The sequence below is a fragment of the Teleopsis dalmanni genome, chromosome 1 (genome assembly GCF_002237135.1).
Source record: "Teleopsis dalmanni isolate 2A chromosome 1, ASM223713v2, whole genome shotgun sequence".
NCBI lineage: Eukaryota > Metazoa > Arthropoda > Insecta > Diptera > Diopsidae > Teleopsis > Teleopsis dalmanni.
The window spans coordinates 12,334,078-12,350,338 of NC_051846.1; the positions used below are offsets into that span (position 1 = coordinate 12,334,078).

A 16,261-nucleotide genomic window follows, 5' to 3' on the forward strand; every position below is an offset into this window, starting at 1 on the left:
AAGAGGAGGCCAATAAATAAAAATTCATAAAGACGCAAATTAATCATAAATATTTCATTTATTTATATAAATATTTTTAAACTATAAAATGTATTAACATTCAAAAAATAGTAAACATAAATATTTATTAATATCTCTATTTTTTAATTAATGTTTTACGCAGCCATTGTTACATTACCACCATTAAAATATGGGTGCTTCAATATATCCTTCGCCGAAATACGTTTAATCGGGTCATAAATAAGCATCTTCTTTATTAAATCACAGCCAAGTTCATTCACATTTTTTAACTTTGCAGGTAATGTATATGACGACCACATAGCAAATGAAGCTTTATAATTTGGTAGGGAACTCACTCCAGGCCATATAATTTCAGTTGGAGTTTCCAAAGTTTTGAACATGCGGAAAAGTTGATCAATTTCAGAGTCTCCATTAATAAGTGGTTTACCGGTTGCCATTTCCACAAAAATGCAGCCAATTGACCATATATCAACTGCAAAAGTATAACGTGGAGATCCTAACAAGATTTCAGGAGCTCTGTACCACAAAGTCACAATTTTATTGGTATACGGGCGAACTGGAACACCAACACATCTTCCTGAGCCAAAATCTGCTAACTTTATAGTTCCTTTTTCATCAACTAATAAATTTTGTGGCTTCAAATCGCGATGTACGATACGACGGCAATGACAGTAATAAACTGCATCGGTGATTTGATGTAAATAGCTACGCAACAGTTTATCATTAATATACTTTTTAGGAGCTTTGCAATTCATGTACTGCTTCAAATTCATTAACATATACTCAAATACTAAATATAACTGATCGGCTTCCATTAGGATATCTTCTAAACAAACAATATGTGGATGTTTTAGCTTCTGTAGCAAAGATATTTCCCTTATTGCAGTAGCTGGGATCCCTTCGTCATTTGCTTTAACTTTGATTTTCTTCATTGCAACCATTTGTGCGGTTAATAAGTTCTTGCCTCTATACACTATTCCATAGGAGCCCTCACCAATTTTTTCCAGTTTTTGGTAACTATTCATTTTTACGATTTGCTGTTTGTCTTTAGTAATCGAAAAAAAATTATTTGAAACGTAGTTGTAGCCGCCAAATCAGCAATGTTGCTTTTCTTATTGTATGATAAGTGTTGCATTTGAATGGAATAAGAGAAAATAAAAAATAAAGTAAAAAAGAGTAAAGCATGATATAGACCAAAGAAGATTTTAAAAGATATTTAGAATTTAGATTTAAGTAATAACGCACGAAAGAAATACAATTTATAAGGATTGATAGCAGTTCTACCTTGCGACAAATTGCAAATTTCTGCGATTTGTAGCAGTGCAACCACCATAGTGTAGATAGTCTATTTACCCAACATCAACACTAGACTTTGATAAGTTTTATGGATATAGTCTACAAATATTTATTCGCTGAGACAATTTGAATATAATACGAATTTGCAAACGAACACATATCATAGCCGTGTGGCACATTAATATCTCTAACTCTGCGCCTATACTGCCTAGACTTTGGCTAGACTTTTCCAAAAGTCTCCACTCAATTTCATTATTTTCACCTTCGATTTTACGAATGAATCAATGAATTTCAAACAAAATATTTTGTTTAATCAAATGTTCGCACGAGAGAGACAACACGTCGCGCGAACTCTTCTAAGCAACTGCAGACTCTCACAAATGATTATGTACATTAGATTTGTTCGTACGAACACGCAAGACAAAATTCGTATGAATGAATTTCAAACAAAATATTTTGTTTAATCAAATGTTCGCACGAGAGAGACAATACGTCGCGCGAATAATGCTCAGCAACTGTAAACTTTCACAAATGATTATGTACATTAGATTTGTTCGCACGAACATGCAAAACAAAATTCGTATGCAATGTAACCGCAGCTTAAGGCTCAGTTAGTCGATATGTACCGTAACAACCGTAAGCAGGAAATGTGCATATTTTTGTGTGGATATATTGACATAATATATCCATAATATAAAAAAGTAAAAGTAACATCAGTCACATTCTTTGTGATTGCCTAGCCTTTATCTGGGCGAGGAGGAGATTACTGGGTCGAGAACTACTCTCCCTTTCTGACATTAAAAGGTCTTCAACAACTGACATTTTGGCTTTCATTCGAAAGGCGGATTGTCTTCTGTTCGGATAGGGTCTGTAGCAGTATAAAAGATCAACTATAGTTCCGTTAGAAGTTGGTACCCTATTTATTTCTATTCTATTCTATCTGAAAAACTTACCCATAAGCTTCCATCATATAGTCAATCTAAACAAAAAATTATTTTGCTAGTGTTTTACTAATTCTTATGTTAATTGTTTGTGCCGCTCCTGCATCGACGTTGTGCCACCTTATTGCGGGCACGTTTTTATTACACTTTTAATATGTTACTTCGCTAATGTTTACATTATTTCCGCTTGACATACATTCAGTGTGCAATTTCTACTCATCTCGATCAACAGGACAGCGTTTCCCCTTAACTCTAGTACCTTTCTGTTTAAGGGATTACTTTGAAATGGCCATGGTGCTGCTTGGCGTTGGCCGTGTGGTAAGGTCGTGTGCATACAAGACTGCAAATCCCGAAAAACATGTGTTTCAGGTCACATCGCACGTTTTCCACTTTAAACAACAACGCGGATTTGTGCTTTTGTTGCGTTGCAAATGTGCGAGGGGTGATGATGAGGCTGTGCCGGCTAATCAACTTGGTGTAGTTATGACGGCATCTTGATTGTTTTGGTGTTTGCTTGTTTTAATATTTTTGTTTAGTGGCGTTATCATTTGAGCATTACATCTGGTTGGGTTTATTTAGGATTTTAATTAAGTGCTTAAGGCCTTTTGAGTTTCAATTGAATGAATTGAATTATTCGTGGCTATTTCATTCAGATATTTAAGGCACTTTAGGAACGTTGCGAATATATTGTGGTTAATGTGTTTAAGATTATTTTTTGTGCAAATTATTTTAAATGTTTTGTTTTTTTTTTATATATTGTAATTTTTTAGAATGGAATGAATGAAATGGATGTTTCATCCAGGACAAATTTGCAATATATATATAAGTATATAAGAGTTTTGACTTTTTGAATACATCTTTTTAAATATTTTTATCTTGTATGTTGCAAACCGAATGCAAGATATGATGGACACAAAACCAGTGGTACCCGAATGTCAGCATTCTGGAATATACGAGTATGTTTTTCAAGAAAATTTTGGAAGCCTGCTACCACAATGCGAGTTTCTTTAAAAAAAACAAAAATTTGTCAGAGAAAGTAAATGACTTAGGTTTGTTTTCGTAAAGGCAATTTGAAAACAGCAAACAAATATACAACAGCTACAACTTAATCCTCATAAGTAGTTAACGAATATTAACTTGAGTGTTTAAATGGTGTATTGTTTTATGACACCGGTATACAAATGGTTTTTTTTAAATCTCACTACTTCTTAATGTATTCACTATAATAAATTTCTACAATTAAATTTGGTATAAATCGCAAAAAATATTAAAATTTTAATGGCTTATTAACAGAATAGATCAGTTCCTGTACTTTTCAAGTAAAAGTTATTTAAATTTAAAAATGAGAATGAAATCGTAAATCACCTATAAGACAAGTTAACAGACAAGTACGGGAACTTTAACTTAAAATTTATTATTATTATTTATTTATAATTTTATTAATCAAATGATTTCATTCTACTGATCGTCTTGTTGTTTGAATAATAATTTTTAAATATTATATATATTTTTTTAATTTCATTCTTATGGCAATGGATATATTGTATTTATATTTCATATTTATTTTATTTGTATAAATAGTTCTTATTATATATTATCGTATATGGTATATTTCATATGTTACTTATTAGACAAATATGGCACTCATTAATTTCATAAAATACTTGTAGAATTTTGGAGAATAAGAACATAATTGCGATATCACTAGAGTTAGTTCAGAGATTCTATGTACTTTTATTTGGTAAGGTAATTATATGATGGCTAGGATTGTCGCTGTATATATAATATATTTTATTGCTTTTCTACTATTTTTTCGCAGTCATTGTTTACACAAATTATTGTTTTTCGTTAGGTCATTATCACAAAAACAATTAACATTTCATTTATTGTATTGTGTAATTTAGTTAATTAAATTTAAATAATCTTCACTTTCCGATTTAATTTAATTGGAAACCTATTTACCATACAAATATCGCGTCCGTTCATATCAGAGAAACGTTCATATCAGAGGAATTTTGACTCTACTTGAAAAAATGTTTGAATTAAAATTTAAGTAAATCTTGCACATTATGAACTGACAAACCTCTCCGAAAACTTTTTCACCTTTCTTGATTTTGAGTACTGGAACAAAAAATAATAATATTCAAGTAACTTTTTACTTGTATTGCTATACTGTTATCATTACTCCAGTGATATTTTTTCTTCATTATTTAGCTTTAAAAAGGATAGTTAATAATCACCAGGGGAACATCGCTGATTAATATGCTTCAATCAACGTTATATGTAGTCTTCTTTTATAACAGTTCTATGTTTCAACAACAGTATATGGACTTTGCTGGGATATAAATTTTAACAAAAATCATTACCATTTTTGCTTAGTTGCTTATGGACATTGCTTATGACTGATTGACCGTTGGACAGAAGATTTCATCTTCTCTGGACCATTCGCATATTAATGACAAAATTTTGAATAAACATAGGCACACTTAGTAAGCAAGGGTATTATAAAAACCAATGCGTTAAAAGTGTGCACCTCATAGACAAAGCAGTAGTAACAAGAATTATATAAATAGTTTTTCAGGTAAAATTATAGAACTGTATTTTGAAGTCCAGCATATCTTCTTGATGGAAAATAGATTTATCTTGTTTAAAGAGTTTGTATAAGCACTTACAGAATTAATCAATATCACGGCTCTGTATTTGATATATTTGCACCCAGATAAATAAATGATGGATGATACAGCATTGCCATAAGTCACATATTCATAAACTAATTAAGATCTAATTATTTCTTTATAAAATAAATATTCTTTTCTACATGTAATATTGGTTAGACCTAACTTAGACCTAAGTATTTCACATTGCTTGTTTATTCTATATCCACATTATTGAATTTCTATAGCCTAGTGTATTCTCTGTCAAAAGTCAGGCCTAAGTATTTCACATTGTTTGCCCATTCTCTTACCCCACATTAGTGAATATTTCTTCTTTTTTATACAAAAAAAATAATCAAAAGTTAATTAATACCTTAGTAAATTGTTTGTGGATAATATGTAAATTTTTTAATAATATTTTCTCTTTATATAAATATATAATATCAACAATTTCGTTGTAGTTCCACTGTTGAGCTAAACTTTAACTTCTGCAGAGAGCCATAAAAATGTTTTTGAATAATTGATCAGCGATAATGTTGAATATTTGTATTTTTTTTGGAGGAAAAATCATATGCATTATATGATTATATGATTATATGATGAACATAAAATGTTTTTGATGTATATACGTAGATATAATCTTGCAGTGATACTCGTATCGCGAAAAATTATCAAATGTAAATCCGAACGTTAATCGTTTTACGCCGCATGAAATACGAGAGTTTAATATTTAATTTAGTCGATTGTAATCGCTTAATAGAACTGCAAATACAAAGTTAATGCAGAGAATGCTGTTGAACGGCCCACCCCTGAGGTCCTGCTCTTAAGCTACAGGATTTCGCATATTGTATTTTCCTGTCATCACCAAAGAGTGTCACCAAGCTAATTTATCATTTTTGAATCTAATCACCACAAAACGGTCACAAGTGCATTTGCCTTTTGTTTATTTAGCAACAACTTAATTCACCCTCCGTTTACACTACGTCCTGCGTCCTGCTTCCTGCGTCCTGCGTTCTGCGTCCTCTGTTCTGCGCCCTTCCATTACAATTTAATGTGTTTGTCAAATTTGGTTTATTAATGCTCGCAAATATGACATTTTCAAAAATATTAAACTCGGTCACACTTGATTCCAATACGAAAAATATGAATTTTTGCAATTATTGTGGTTAGTAAATGCGGGCGATTGTATAGGGAAGGATGCGGATGCGGATGCTGATGATGGCATTCTATGCTGGCTGCACTTTCTGGCAAGTGTGTAAGGTGTAGTGAACGCAACGAGTGCGTAGAAAATTTCTTTGGACCGACAATTGTTGGTTTCTTGGCCGGTGGAATTGGTACGTTGCAAGTGCAAAATATTTTTTTATATTCTTTATTTATTCAATATAAAAACTCGAAGGGTTGCAAAATGTGAGCACTGAAGATTTTAGCGTTTCAACGTCAGTTGGCCTTGTTCCCGGCACGCTTAATGTGTTCTTAATAAGCTTGACATGATTTTTTAAAAGAAACGTCAATATTAAGTTTATGCGGAGATTAAAACATATAAAATTCCAAATGGAATTGTGTTAGAATTATTTTTTGATACATTTTGTAATTCAATTCAGCTATGCGTGTGTTTAGTAAGGAATTACGAGTAAGCAAGATTTTATCATTCTACTCTTGTAGTTAAAAAACTTAACACAGTCAAAATTTTCCATTTACTGAAGTTATAAAATAACTTAATTATCGAGTCTATATATATATACAAAGAATGGATCATCTCCTTTGGCTTTATCGAAAGCAACGGTGATAGAGAGAGGTGATGGAAGCAACTGAATGCCTTTTATAGTAATATAAGGTTAGGTATTGTGGGACTAACAAGAGGTCAGAGAAAAGTGTGTTAGGAATTGAAAAGTCAGAGTGTGGGTTGTACCACCGAGTGAGATATCGTCGAGCGAGAGTTATTAGATACTAGATTATTAAATACTTTCTTGTAGATGAGTTCAGACTTGTGCTTGTAATTGGCGCAACCTCGGTCAATCTTATGTTTAAAGAGTCGCACTTTTTTCATTTGAGCAAAACTGATTACAAAATATAGAGGGAAGACGTAGTACGTTAGCGGAGAGATGAGCTGTTAAGCTGTGGACCTTAACTTAACAGTTAATTACAATTACAGTAATTAAAATCTACAATTAAGCTGATTCTGTTTTTGAACAGCATTTTTTAATTAAATATGTCTGAAATTAACATTTTGGATCACACAATACATGCAGAATGAAGTTGTTACGAGGGGATAGCAGAACACCGAAATTCGTAAGCTTGTGAATAAGCTGAATTGGGATGTTATCGAACTGTAGTTCAACGGGTAATGCGTGGAAACCTCTGGAGCGATTTCACCTTTGGCTTACTAGAGCGATAGCAAAGATATTGACATTAAGCCTACTAAATATATGACGCTGTTGGATGGCCGCATAAAAATAAAACTTAGCAAATAACCTTGACAGGGGCTCGTGCTAGAATATCTGCTGTGAACAGAATAAAAATAAATATGCTTAAGAACAGAACCCTGGGGAATACCAGAGAGGAACTGACTTGGATGTACTCGTATATCATGTAAATAAAAATAAGTAAGTACATTTATACAGTAGCGATATTAATTATGCCTTAGACCAGGAAACGTAGCTCATACTTTATGTTTATAATGATTTAGCTCTTAGGAAAATAGATGAAAAAACTGAATTTATTGAATATATATTAAACTGAATAACATATATATTTTTATAGAACGTTTTCTACTCAGTATATTTATTTCTCATAATTATAAGTAAGAAATAATTTATATGCATTATTAGTTCACTTATGGCACTTTTTACTGCTGTTGGTGTTGCTTGACTTATTATTTTTACTGATGTTATACTTCAAGTATACATATAGCGCTGATATACTAATATGATATTATTATATATTTTATTAAATTTTTATTTAAAACAATAATAACATTTTGAAGTCTAGGGGAGGCGAGCGCCACCCTTCCCCCCAACCCCTTGCTCCTACCTGTGTACGCTCTTGTATATATATATATATATATATAAATAAAATATGTTATTTTTTTATTAGAAATTAAAAATGAATAACCAATCCTACAAATAATTTACATTAATTTCTTCAAATTAATTTTTTAATAATTAATCTAAGGCAATCTTATTGTGGTGGAATATTTTTATAAGGTAGAGATTTAGTTTATAATTGATTTTTTTTTTTTTTCAAACTAAATTAAAAAAGTTGCATAAAATAAATAATTAAGATTAACGTAAATCTAAAAAAAATCGAATTTAAAATTCGTAATCTTTTTGATAGTCCTTGAATTTAGAAATACTTATAAACCTGATAGCGTTACAAATAAAGTCTGAGAAAATGACAGCTGTAGTGCGTAACACGGTACAAGTCGGACAAGCACAACTTGCCGACTCACTCATCATCAGTGCGCCTCACTAACTGCAAAGCCGGGTATGAATTTCTCTAATGCTGAAGGTCATTTCATGTTCTTGATTGTTTGGAATTAACATGCATGAAGCAATCTACAATCTACAATCTACATCCTTCGACGACTTAAAAAAGTTTGTCGACGATGCAGCGATTACAAAACATACTCGTTCGTACCACTAGCATAAAAGTTAATAGTTAATAGTTCTACTGTTGGGCGAGAGTTTAGCACCCTCGTGAGGCTACGCATGTCATTCGTGTCCTGCTACATTCAATCCGCATTAGCCTCGTTTAGAATTTTTGGTTGTTATTGTTTTTCTGTTGGTGGTTCGGGGTTATTTTTGTTTTTCGTACTCGTTTCAGTTGTGGTGTTGCTTGTAAGTCGTCGTCGACATCGTCGTCGTCATCGTCAGCGTCATCGTCATCATCATCGTCGGTGGTGGTTGGTTGACTTGATTGACTGCCTCAATTTTTGTATCTGGTCTTGGGTGCATATTGCAGGTGCTGCAGATTTGCTGTGCGTAGAAGTATTTTAAATTGCCATCTCGTTATGTACAGCATATTTAAAAAGTAGCGAGTAGCTTTAAAGGTTTTCAATTAATTTTATTTTTTGCTTGTGGTCACGCAGGTTTTGTTGTTTTAAGTGATTAAAGAGAGAGAAGAAAAAAGGGGTTCAATGGTATTGCCTAACATAATTTATCAGTATTTTATCATTTGTAAGGATTAGGATTGCACATATTTTTTCTAATTTAAGTGATTATAGGTTATAAATTTTAATGTAGTTAATTTTTTTTATAGGAATAAAAATTATTTTTAATCAGCCAATGAAAGAAAATAGATTTCTCTTTTGCTTAATTTAACTGTTGAGGTATAGTTTTCCTAAAGTATTATTTTACACATTATTTTTAAAATTAATATTTGAAATTTATACATCTTTAATAAAAAATTTAATTTCGTATAAAAGAAAATTCTCTTATTTCAAAGAAACAAATATTTCATTTGAACGAACAATTGTTTTTGAGTGTAATATTTCTTTATAACTCAGTACAGTATAACATTGAACTAAAGGCGTGAGGATCACTTGCAACAATTGCAGCAATTGTTAATGTTGTGCGTTCGACCTGCTTTACGCAAAAACTGCAGCAAAAGAGTTTATATAAGTAAAGCAACAACAAGTCGCGGTCTCAGTACGTCTGAAAACTGAACGGATAAAAAATAAAATTATTAAAATGAAAACGGAAAATCAAAGGCTTACATGCCAGAATATTGGCTTAGTAGTGACTTTACATTTATTAATAGTGATCAGTACCTTCTTGGGCACTAAAGCAGTACCTGCGGGCTATGCGCCACCTAGTAATGGTGGTAAAGGTGGAGGCGGTGGAGGCGGTGGAACTGGTGGTAGCGGTGGTGGCGGTGGTGGTTATGATTATTTGCCACCTAGTGGCGGAGGAAGTGGTGGTACTGGAGGTGGTGCACCAAGTGGACCACCAATACCAATTTTAAAAATGGAATCTAAATTAAATCCGGACTGTTCTTATAACGTAAGGCATAAACTAACTAATTATATATATATATATATAATTTTAACATGATAAAGTAAATAATAATAACGTCTTTAGTATGAATATGAAACTGGCAATGGCATAAATGTTGAAGAGATGGGCTTTGTGAAAAATCGTGGCGTTGAAGGTGAAGAAGCACAAACTGCTGAGGGCTCCTTTTCATATACCAGTCCGGAGGGTATAGCCATATCTGTAACTTATATAGCTGATGAGAACGGTTTTCAACCACAAGGTGATCACTTGCCCACACCACCACCTATTCCTATTGAAATACAAGAAGCGCTAGCTGCCGGACATCCAGGCGATGGTGGTGGAGATGGCGGTAGTGGTGGAAATGGCGGAGGTAATGGTGGTTATAATTATCCACCACCACCAAGACATTAGATTTACTGTGCTCATTCAATATTATATAAAATTAATGTAATATAAAATAAATTTTATTATTCATTATTGATTGAAAGTGTTATTTTTATATTCATATATGATAAACATAATAAAACAATAAGTTAAGCTCAACAAATCAAACCAATTCGAAACTCTAGATAATGTAGAAATGCAGCGGAAGAGTGAGACCACCTGAAGGAGCCTTTTAAATTAGGAAGAGAAATAAATGACAACAAAAAGATTTCTTCTCCTTCCGTCAAAGATGGAGAATCTAGATGGAGAGGAGAATCTAGTAGTATGAAAGCTATATTTTATAGTACTTTATATATTTGTCATATCTTAGAAATTACATTTCAAGTTAGAAATCAATATAATGCGTAACTTCTGACTTGTGTACCTTCAAATACATACACTTTAATCTAAAAATTTTAACATATTTTGCAGTTCGCTTTTATTGAAGTTGTTGTGCCAATGGTTGGCAGCACATGCATAGTTTAATAAAATTATTTTCCTAAACGTAAATAATAGCACACACACCTGAAGCTTATCCATTATAAGCTGCATAATTAAAAAGCAAGCAATTAATTCCGAGATCTGCTATTACTTAACACTTTCGTTTATGATATCTAAGCTTACCTCATTTTCATGCTTTGCGATTTATTCTAATCTCTGCAACTCCTCCTTAATAGAAGATAAATTACTTTTCGTAATTCTCGCAGTAAAGTATTTTCTTGAAATTTTTTCTATAAATTGCCTCCAGCGATTATCACATAAGAGGCAGCGAATTAATTCAACTCCGCGTTAGAGGAACGCATTCATCGAATTCTTTCACAGTCTTCGCGATACTTTTATTTTGTTTTTCAAATCTTTTATTGTTCTTTTTGTAAAAAAGTTGTCCAATAAATTATGACGTAATCTATTATTATGGTCAACAGTGGTATTTCCACAGCTTAGCCGAGTTGAGCATCTGTCTACAATTTTACTTGGTCGTTTTCTATCTAACGCTGCGCTGATCTTGAAGATTTCATATCTCGAAACAAGACCAGTTAGTCTTATTTTGCAATCTTCCGAGAACAAACACATCGTGCTCTGTCAGCTTAAAAAACAAAATTTTTTTTCTTCTTAACTTAGAACTTAGAACTTAGAAAGGCGCAATTATGAAATTTGTCATCGTAAGTTTAGAATCGTTTTTGTTATTTAATTAAATTAGTTAATTAATTTAAGCAAACAAATATTTTATCAATAATTTACAGTTGACAGTTTGTGTTTTGATTTTACTGATGCAATCGGTAAAGGCACTTGTTTATGATAATAAAAATGGTGAGACATCTGTGCATTATGGGTAAGTCTACATTTATATATAAATGCATATATTTACTTCCTTACACATATTCAAAATTGAGTTATAACTTAGAAAACTATACGGTTCAATATTACAATGCACAATTAAAAGCTTATTTGGCACTCTGGTTAATATTATTTTAAGTGTCACTGTAGTGCTCGATATAAAACACTTAAGGATGACTTAAGTGCGCATTGTAGATCTGGCCATAAATGTAGCAAATTATGTCTGTGTGTCTATATTCTTGTGAAAAGTGAAATTTTTAGTTAATCATATTATTAATATTTAGAAATTAGTTTAAAATTTATTTTTTTCTCAATTTAAATATGTGTTTAAGAAAAATAAAAAATAAATTATCAATGGAATTAAGTTTCAAAATACCATATGTTTGAATAGTTTTTCTAGAATATCAGAAAATTTTTAAACATTTTTATCTACTTAGTCAACTTTACTTTGGCTTCTTTTGGAAAGTATGATGGGTTTATTAAAGGTTTCGCTTAAGGTTCGACTTTTAGGCTTTCGATTATTGTTAACGAAATGGACTAATATGCTTAAATGCAACTCTTGAGTTACCATAATTCTCTTATATACTTTGTTTTGTTCTTTCATGTTTCTACCATAGATACCTGAAAACGCTTTGGATATACTAACTACTAAAAATATTGAGTTACTATTATTGTAATATACAGAATATTGTTTTTTACTGAAAAATTTAATAATTTAATAATTCGTTATTTTTTATACTTTTTAATTAATATGATATCCATTAAGTAGACCATTGGAGTAAGACATAATTAATGTATAAATTAATTGATTCGGAGCTTTGATTTTGGATTCGTTTAGGAATTGTGACTTGTTTCTCAGCTTCATATTTCATATATAGGTCCGTAAAGAACGTCAGATTGTAAAATATTGAGATCTTTTTAACTTTAAATAACAAATTAATCTAACATATAATTTGTAACCAATACGATCGTGACTGCATTTGTAAAGCAAAAAACTAAGATGCATTGTGAAGAATTAAAGATGCATTTTAAGTACGAGTACAAAGAATATCAACCTTTATTATTATGTTGAGGTTAGTTGAGTCAGTGCGTTTGAGCACTTTTACTCTCTGTTAACTGCGTGGTTTCTTCACAACAACTCTTTACGCCTTGACTGGATTATTGTTTATCACTTTATCAGACTAAGCAATAACTGACTTCAGATCTGCATACGCGGTGTTGGTAATACTGCAAGTGTTCATAAATAATTTCAGGATTCTATCTTTTATGTATTTATTGATCGCATCAATCTTGAGGTCATTGAGGATGTCATTCGTCCTAATATACGATGGTACCTTGAAAAGTCTTCTCAGAGCCTGGCTTTGTGCAATTTCTAGCTGGTGAATATTAGTGTTTGAAGCTTTGCTAAATGCTACACATCCATATAGAAGTAGTTATGAAGAGTAGAATAATGAACTAAAGCAGAAAAATGCAGTAGGAGCACAAAAATTAGAGTAATATATAATTACCTACTAATTAACTAAAGAATAATTTTTTTGGAATATATCTTAGCTTTATTTTGTGGTCAGTTTCTACATAGACTATGACTTTTTACTTAGTTTTTGAATTTTCTTTTGAACTGTTGTTTATTAAAATTTAAAGTGTGTAATATTAAAGGAAACTGATTTAATTCATTGTAAGTTAATTGGATTAATTAGTTAATCCAATGCTTTATGTATAAACAAAAGGAAATAATTATATGACAACTAGTAAGTTAAGTTCATGACAAGCTACTTTGTACCTACCTAAGTATCTAATACTGGTATGTAAATGAATGTATGTATAGTTACGTATAAAAAACAAAATTAGGTTGAAAATTAAATAAAACATAATTTTTAAAATATATAAACGGGTTTTATATAAACAAACACAGCTTAAATATATTGTACTTATGTTGATTTATATTAAAAGTACATATTCCAAATAAATCTATATATATATACATATCTACGGCAATAACTTCAAAGTAATTTAAAGAATACTTTAAAGTTTAAACTATATCTAATGCTCATAAAATTTTGTGTGTCTCTGCAAGGTTATTTGAATAATTTATATTTAATTAAAATCTAATTATATTATTTTAAAAAAATAGTGCATATAAAAAATAATTATTTTAAAATACAATTAAAATTTAATTTAATTTTATTTAATTATTTAATTGTCTGTCTTTGTTAGTTGTTGTCATAATAACACTTGCTATATTTTTTATACATAAGTTATTTAATTCTTATATTTAAAAAATAATATTTAAAAAAAAATTGTAACAATTTATTGTTTTTACAGTTAAGACTTTTATTGCAAAATTATGATAATATCAATACAAGTATTTTTCGGTTAAGTCAAAATAGCAAAATTAAGCTATGATATCATTTTTAGTGCAGATTATTTTCGGTTTTGAAGACGGTAAAGAACATGATAAAATGTGCTATAAATAAGAACTTTTATCTGCTTAAATCCATAAAAAAATTTTTTTTTGCGAAATATTTAAATCTTCATATTTTTTTTAAGAATTCTGCCAAATAATAAAAAAAAAACTTTGTTATGTTAATTAATTTACTAACTTCTTTATTCCATTTATTTTTTTTTTTTTGCAGATATAAAACAGAAAATGGACAATACCGCACAGAGGACATAAAATACGACACAGAACCAGTAATTGAAAAAGACAGTAAGGAACAGAAGCCCGTTGAATATCGTGGGGGATATAGCTTTGTCTCCGCTGATGGCTATGAATACACAGTACTATATAAAGCAAATAAAAAGGGCTTTCAGCCCTACGTGACTGCGCGAAAAATTAAAAGCGAATAATGAAATTTTAACAAAATTTTAATCAAAAGTTTTTTAAGTAATCTTTATAAATTATTAAGTAATTGAGAAATTATAATTATAAACTTACGCTAAGTTATGTTATGTGATAAATTATTAAAAATTAAAAAAAAATCATCAATTAAAAATATTAAAAATTTCATTGAAGACCAGTGACTCGACTTGTTTTTATAAGAATAGGCATCCGAGCTTAGCTCTGCGTTTATGTGTTATTATGAAGATTACAAGATAGCAGCATAATTTCTTGAAATATTATTAATCATTTCGGTGTAACCTTGTAAACGATTGGATTAATTTGCTGTATTGATTTATTATTAAATCAGCACTGCTCGCTTTTGTTATACTTTTGAATACGAGTATCTTTGCTTAATTGCGTTAGCTGGTTCAGTGACACACTGAAGCTTACACCTGAGAAACAAGATACTCGCATTAATATGAATTCAAAATATCGAGAGAAATTTCATTAAAAGTCGATATTTCATGCTAATATCAGATAAACGTGAGTTGCACACAAAATCGCTTATTAAAAATTGTGTATTTCAGTGTTTTTGCTGATGTTTTGATTTGGCTGTGGAAACCAACGAAGAGCATTGGCAACAGAAGTCTTCAGAAAAAAAAACTATATTGGTAAACCAAAAAACATCTCTATCAAACTTTTTTTCATAAGAGATAGGCAAAAACTATTGTCTGCAGAAACGACTTCATAAGTGCACTATAAAAAAAAAATTATTTTTTATTCGGATATAATAGGGTAGTCTTTATATGTGTTTTAAATTTATATTTTTATATAATAATTTTATAAAAAACAAACTTATAATTAAATAAAAATATCACAGTTGTTAACTTATCAATATATTATATAAACAGATATATGGGTCTACTTCGTAGACCATCTACAGTGTTATTACCTGTGAGTCTTCATAACTATAACAGCATACTGAAAAAAGTGACACTTAATAAATTTAACAATAGTTTAAACACACATCATAAAACTCTAATATATATTAATATAAAAAAATATAGTTCATATACATATATACATTCATAGTTCCTACAATATATAATTCATGACGTGTACTAAACTCTGTGTACTAAGAATTGATGATATTTTATGTTTTAATATTTATTTTTTATTATTTCACATATTTTTAACTGCAAATATATTGCAATTCGAGATTTCACATAAATAACATTGATGAAAACATTTTTTACAAAAAATTTTTGTGAAAATGTCTTTCCAATCTTTAGTGCTGATTGCGAGCACTTTTTAGTTTAGTTGTTTGGAAACTTTAAATTTATTGTGGTTTTCTACAAAACAAAGTACTCTTTTTTATTTTAATAAATGACGGATTAAACTAAAAGTGAATTGAAAAAATACCTGGCTCTGAATTTTAACAAAATTTTTTATTTAGAAACGCCATTGTAAAACAGAGAATGTTATTTCTACACAAACTTTAAATCGGCTTCCTTTTCAATTCCTTTTCAAAAGCAAAAAATAAATCGAAACACTAGTATGCGCATAGAACATATAACTGTGTTTAGCAAGACAGTTAAAGACATGTTTCAAAAATTCCAAAAATCCTAAAACATTACTTTTAGGAAGATAATTAAAATTTCGCAGTATATCAGAAACTCTATGACCTCCATGTACTTCACCATTAGAGAGTCTAAGCTATTCAACAAAATATGTATTCATCCCAACAGCTCTGTAACTCGCTGATAAAACCAACGT

At 30.3% G+C, this 16,261-nt stretch overlaps 3 protein-coding genes across 3 annotated transcripts; 2 read left to right on the plus strand and 1 right to left on the minus strand.

Annotated features, from left to right (window-relative positions):
* Nucleotides 1-155: 155 nt before the first annotated feature.
* On the minus strand, nucleotides 156-1,052 carry LOC119677432 (cyclin-dependent kinase 1-like). The gene has a single exon (XM_038088775.1). It carries the CDS (start codon nucleotides 1,044-1,046, stop codon nucleotides 156-158), a length of 891 nt encoding a protein of 296 aa, XP_037944703.1. The 5' UTR covers nucleotides 1,047-1,052.
* An 8,548-nt stretch (nucleotides 1,053-9,600) lies between these two features.
* Nucleotides 9,601-10,317, plus strand: LOC119677441 (endocuticle structural glycoprotein SgAbd-8-like). Its single transcript, XM_038088786.1, has 2 exons — nucleotides 9,601-9,912; nucleotides 9,991-10,317. The coding sequence occupies exons 1-2, from the start codon at nucleotides 9,601-9,603 to the stop codon at nucleotides 10,315-10,317; spliced, it is 639 nt and encodes a 212-aa protein (XP_037944714.1).
* Nucleotides 10,318-11,160: 843 nt separating this feature from the next.
* On the plus strand, nucleotides 11,161-14,562 carry LOC119670397 (endocuticle structural protein SgAbd-6-like). The gene is made up of 3 exons (XM_038080643.1): nucleotides 11,161-11,489; nucleotides 11,571-11,659; nucleotides 14,298-14,562. Exons 1-3 carry the CDS (start codon nucleotides 11,475-11,477, stop codon nucleotides 14,509-14,511), a joined length of 318 nt encoding a protein of 105 aa, XP_037936571.1. The 5' UTR covers nucleotides 11,161-11,474; the 3' UTR covers nucleotides 14,512-14,562.
* Nucleotides 14,563-16,261: the final 1,699 nt, after the last annotated feature.

Excerpts from the sequence above, each read along its gene's own strand:
- LOC119677432 (XM_038088775.1), bottom strand. The coding sequence starts at position 1,046 with ATGAATAGTTACCAAAAACTGGAAAAAATTGGTGAGGGCTCCTATGGA.
- LOC119670397 (XM_038080643.1), top strand. Across the intron at positions 11,660-14,297 it reads GAGACATCTGTGCATTATGG|ATATAAAACAGAAAATGGAC; the intron begins GTAAGTCTACAT and ends TTTTTTTTGCAG.
- LOC119677441 (XM_038088786.1), top strand. The coding sequence starts at position 9,601 with ATGAAAACGGAAAATCAAAGGCTTACATGCCAGAATATTGGCTTAGTA. Across the intron at positions 9,913-9,990 it reads ATCCGGACTGTTCTTATAAC|TATGAATATGAAACTGGCAA; the intron begins GTAAGGCATAAA and ends TAACGTCTTTAG.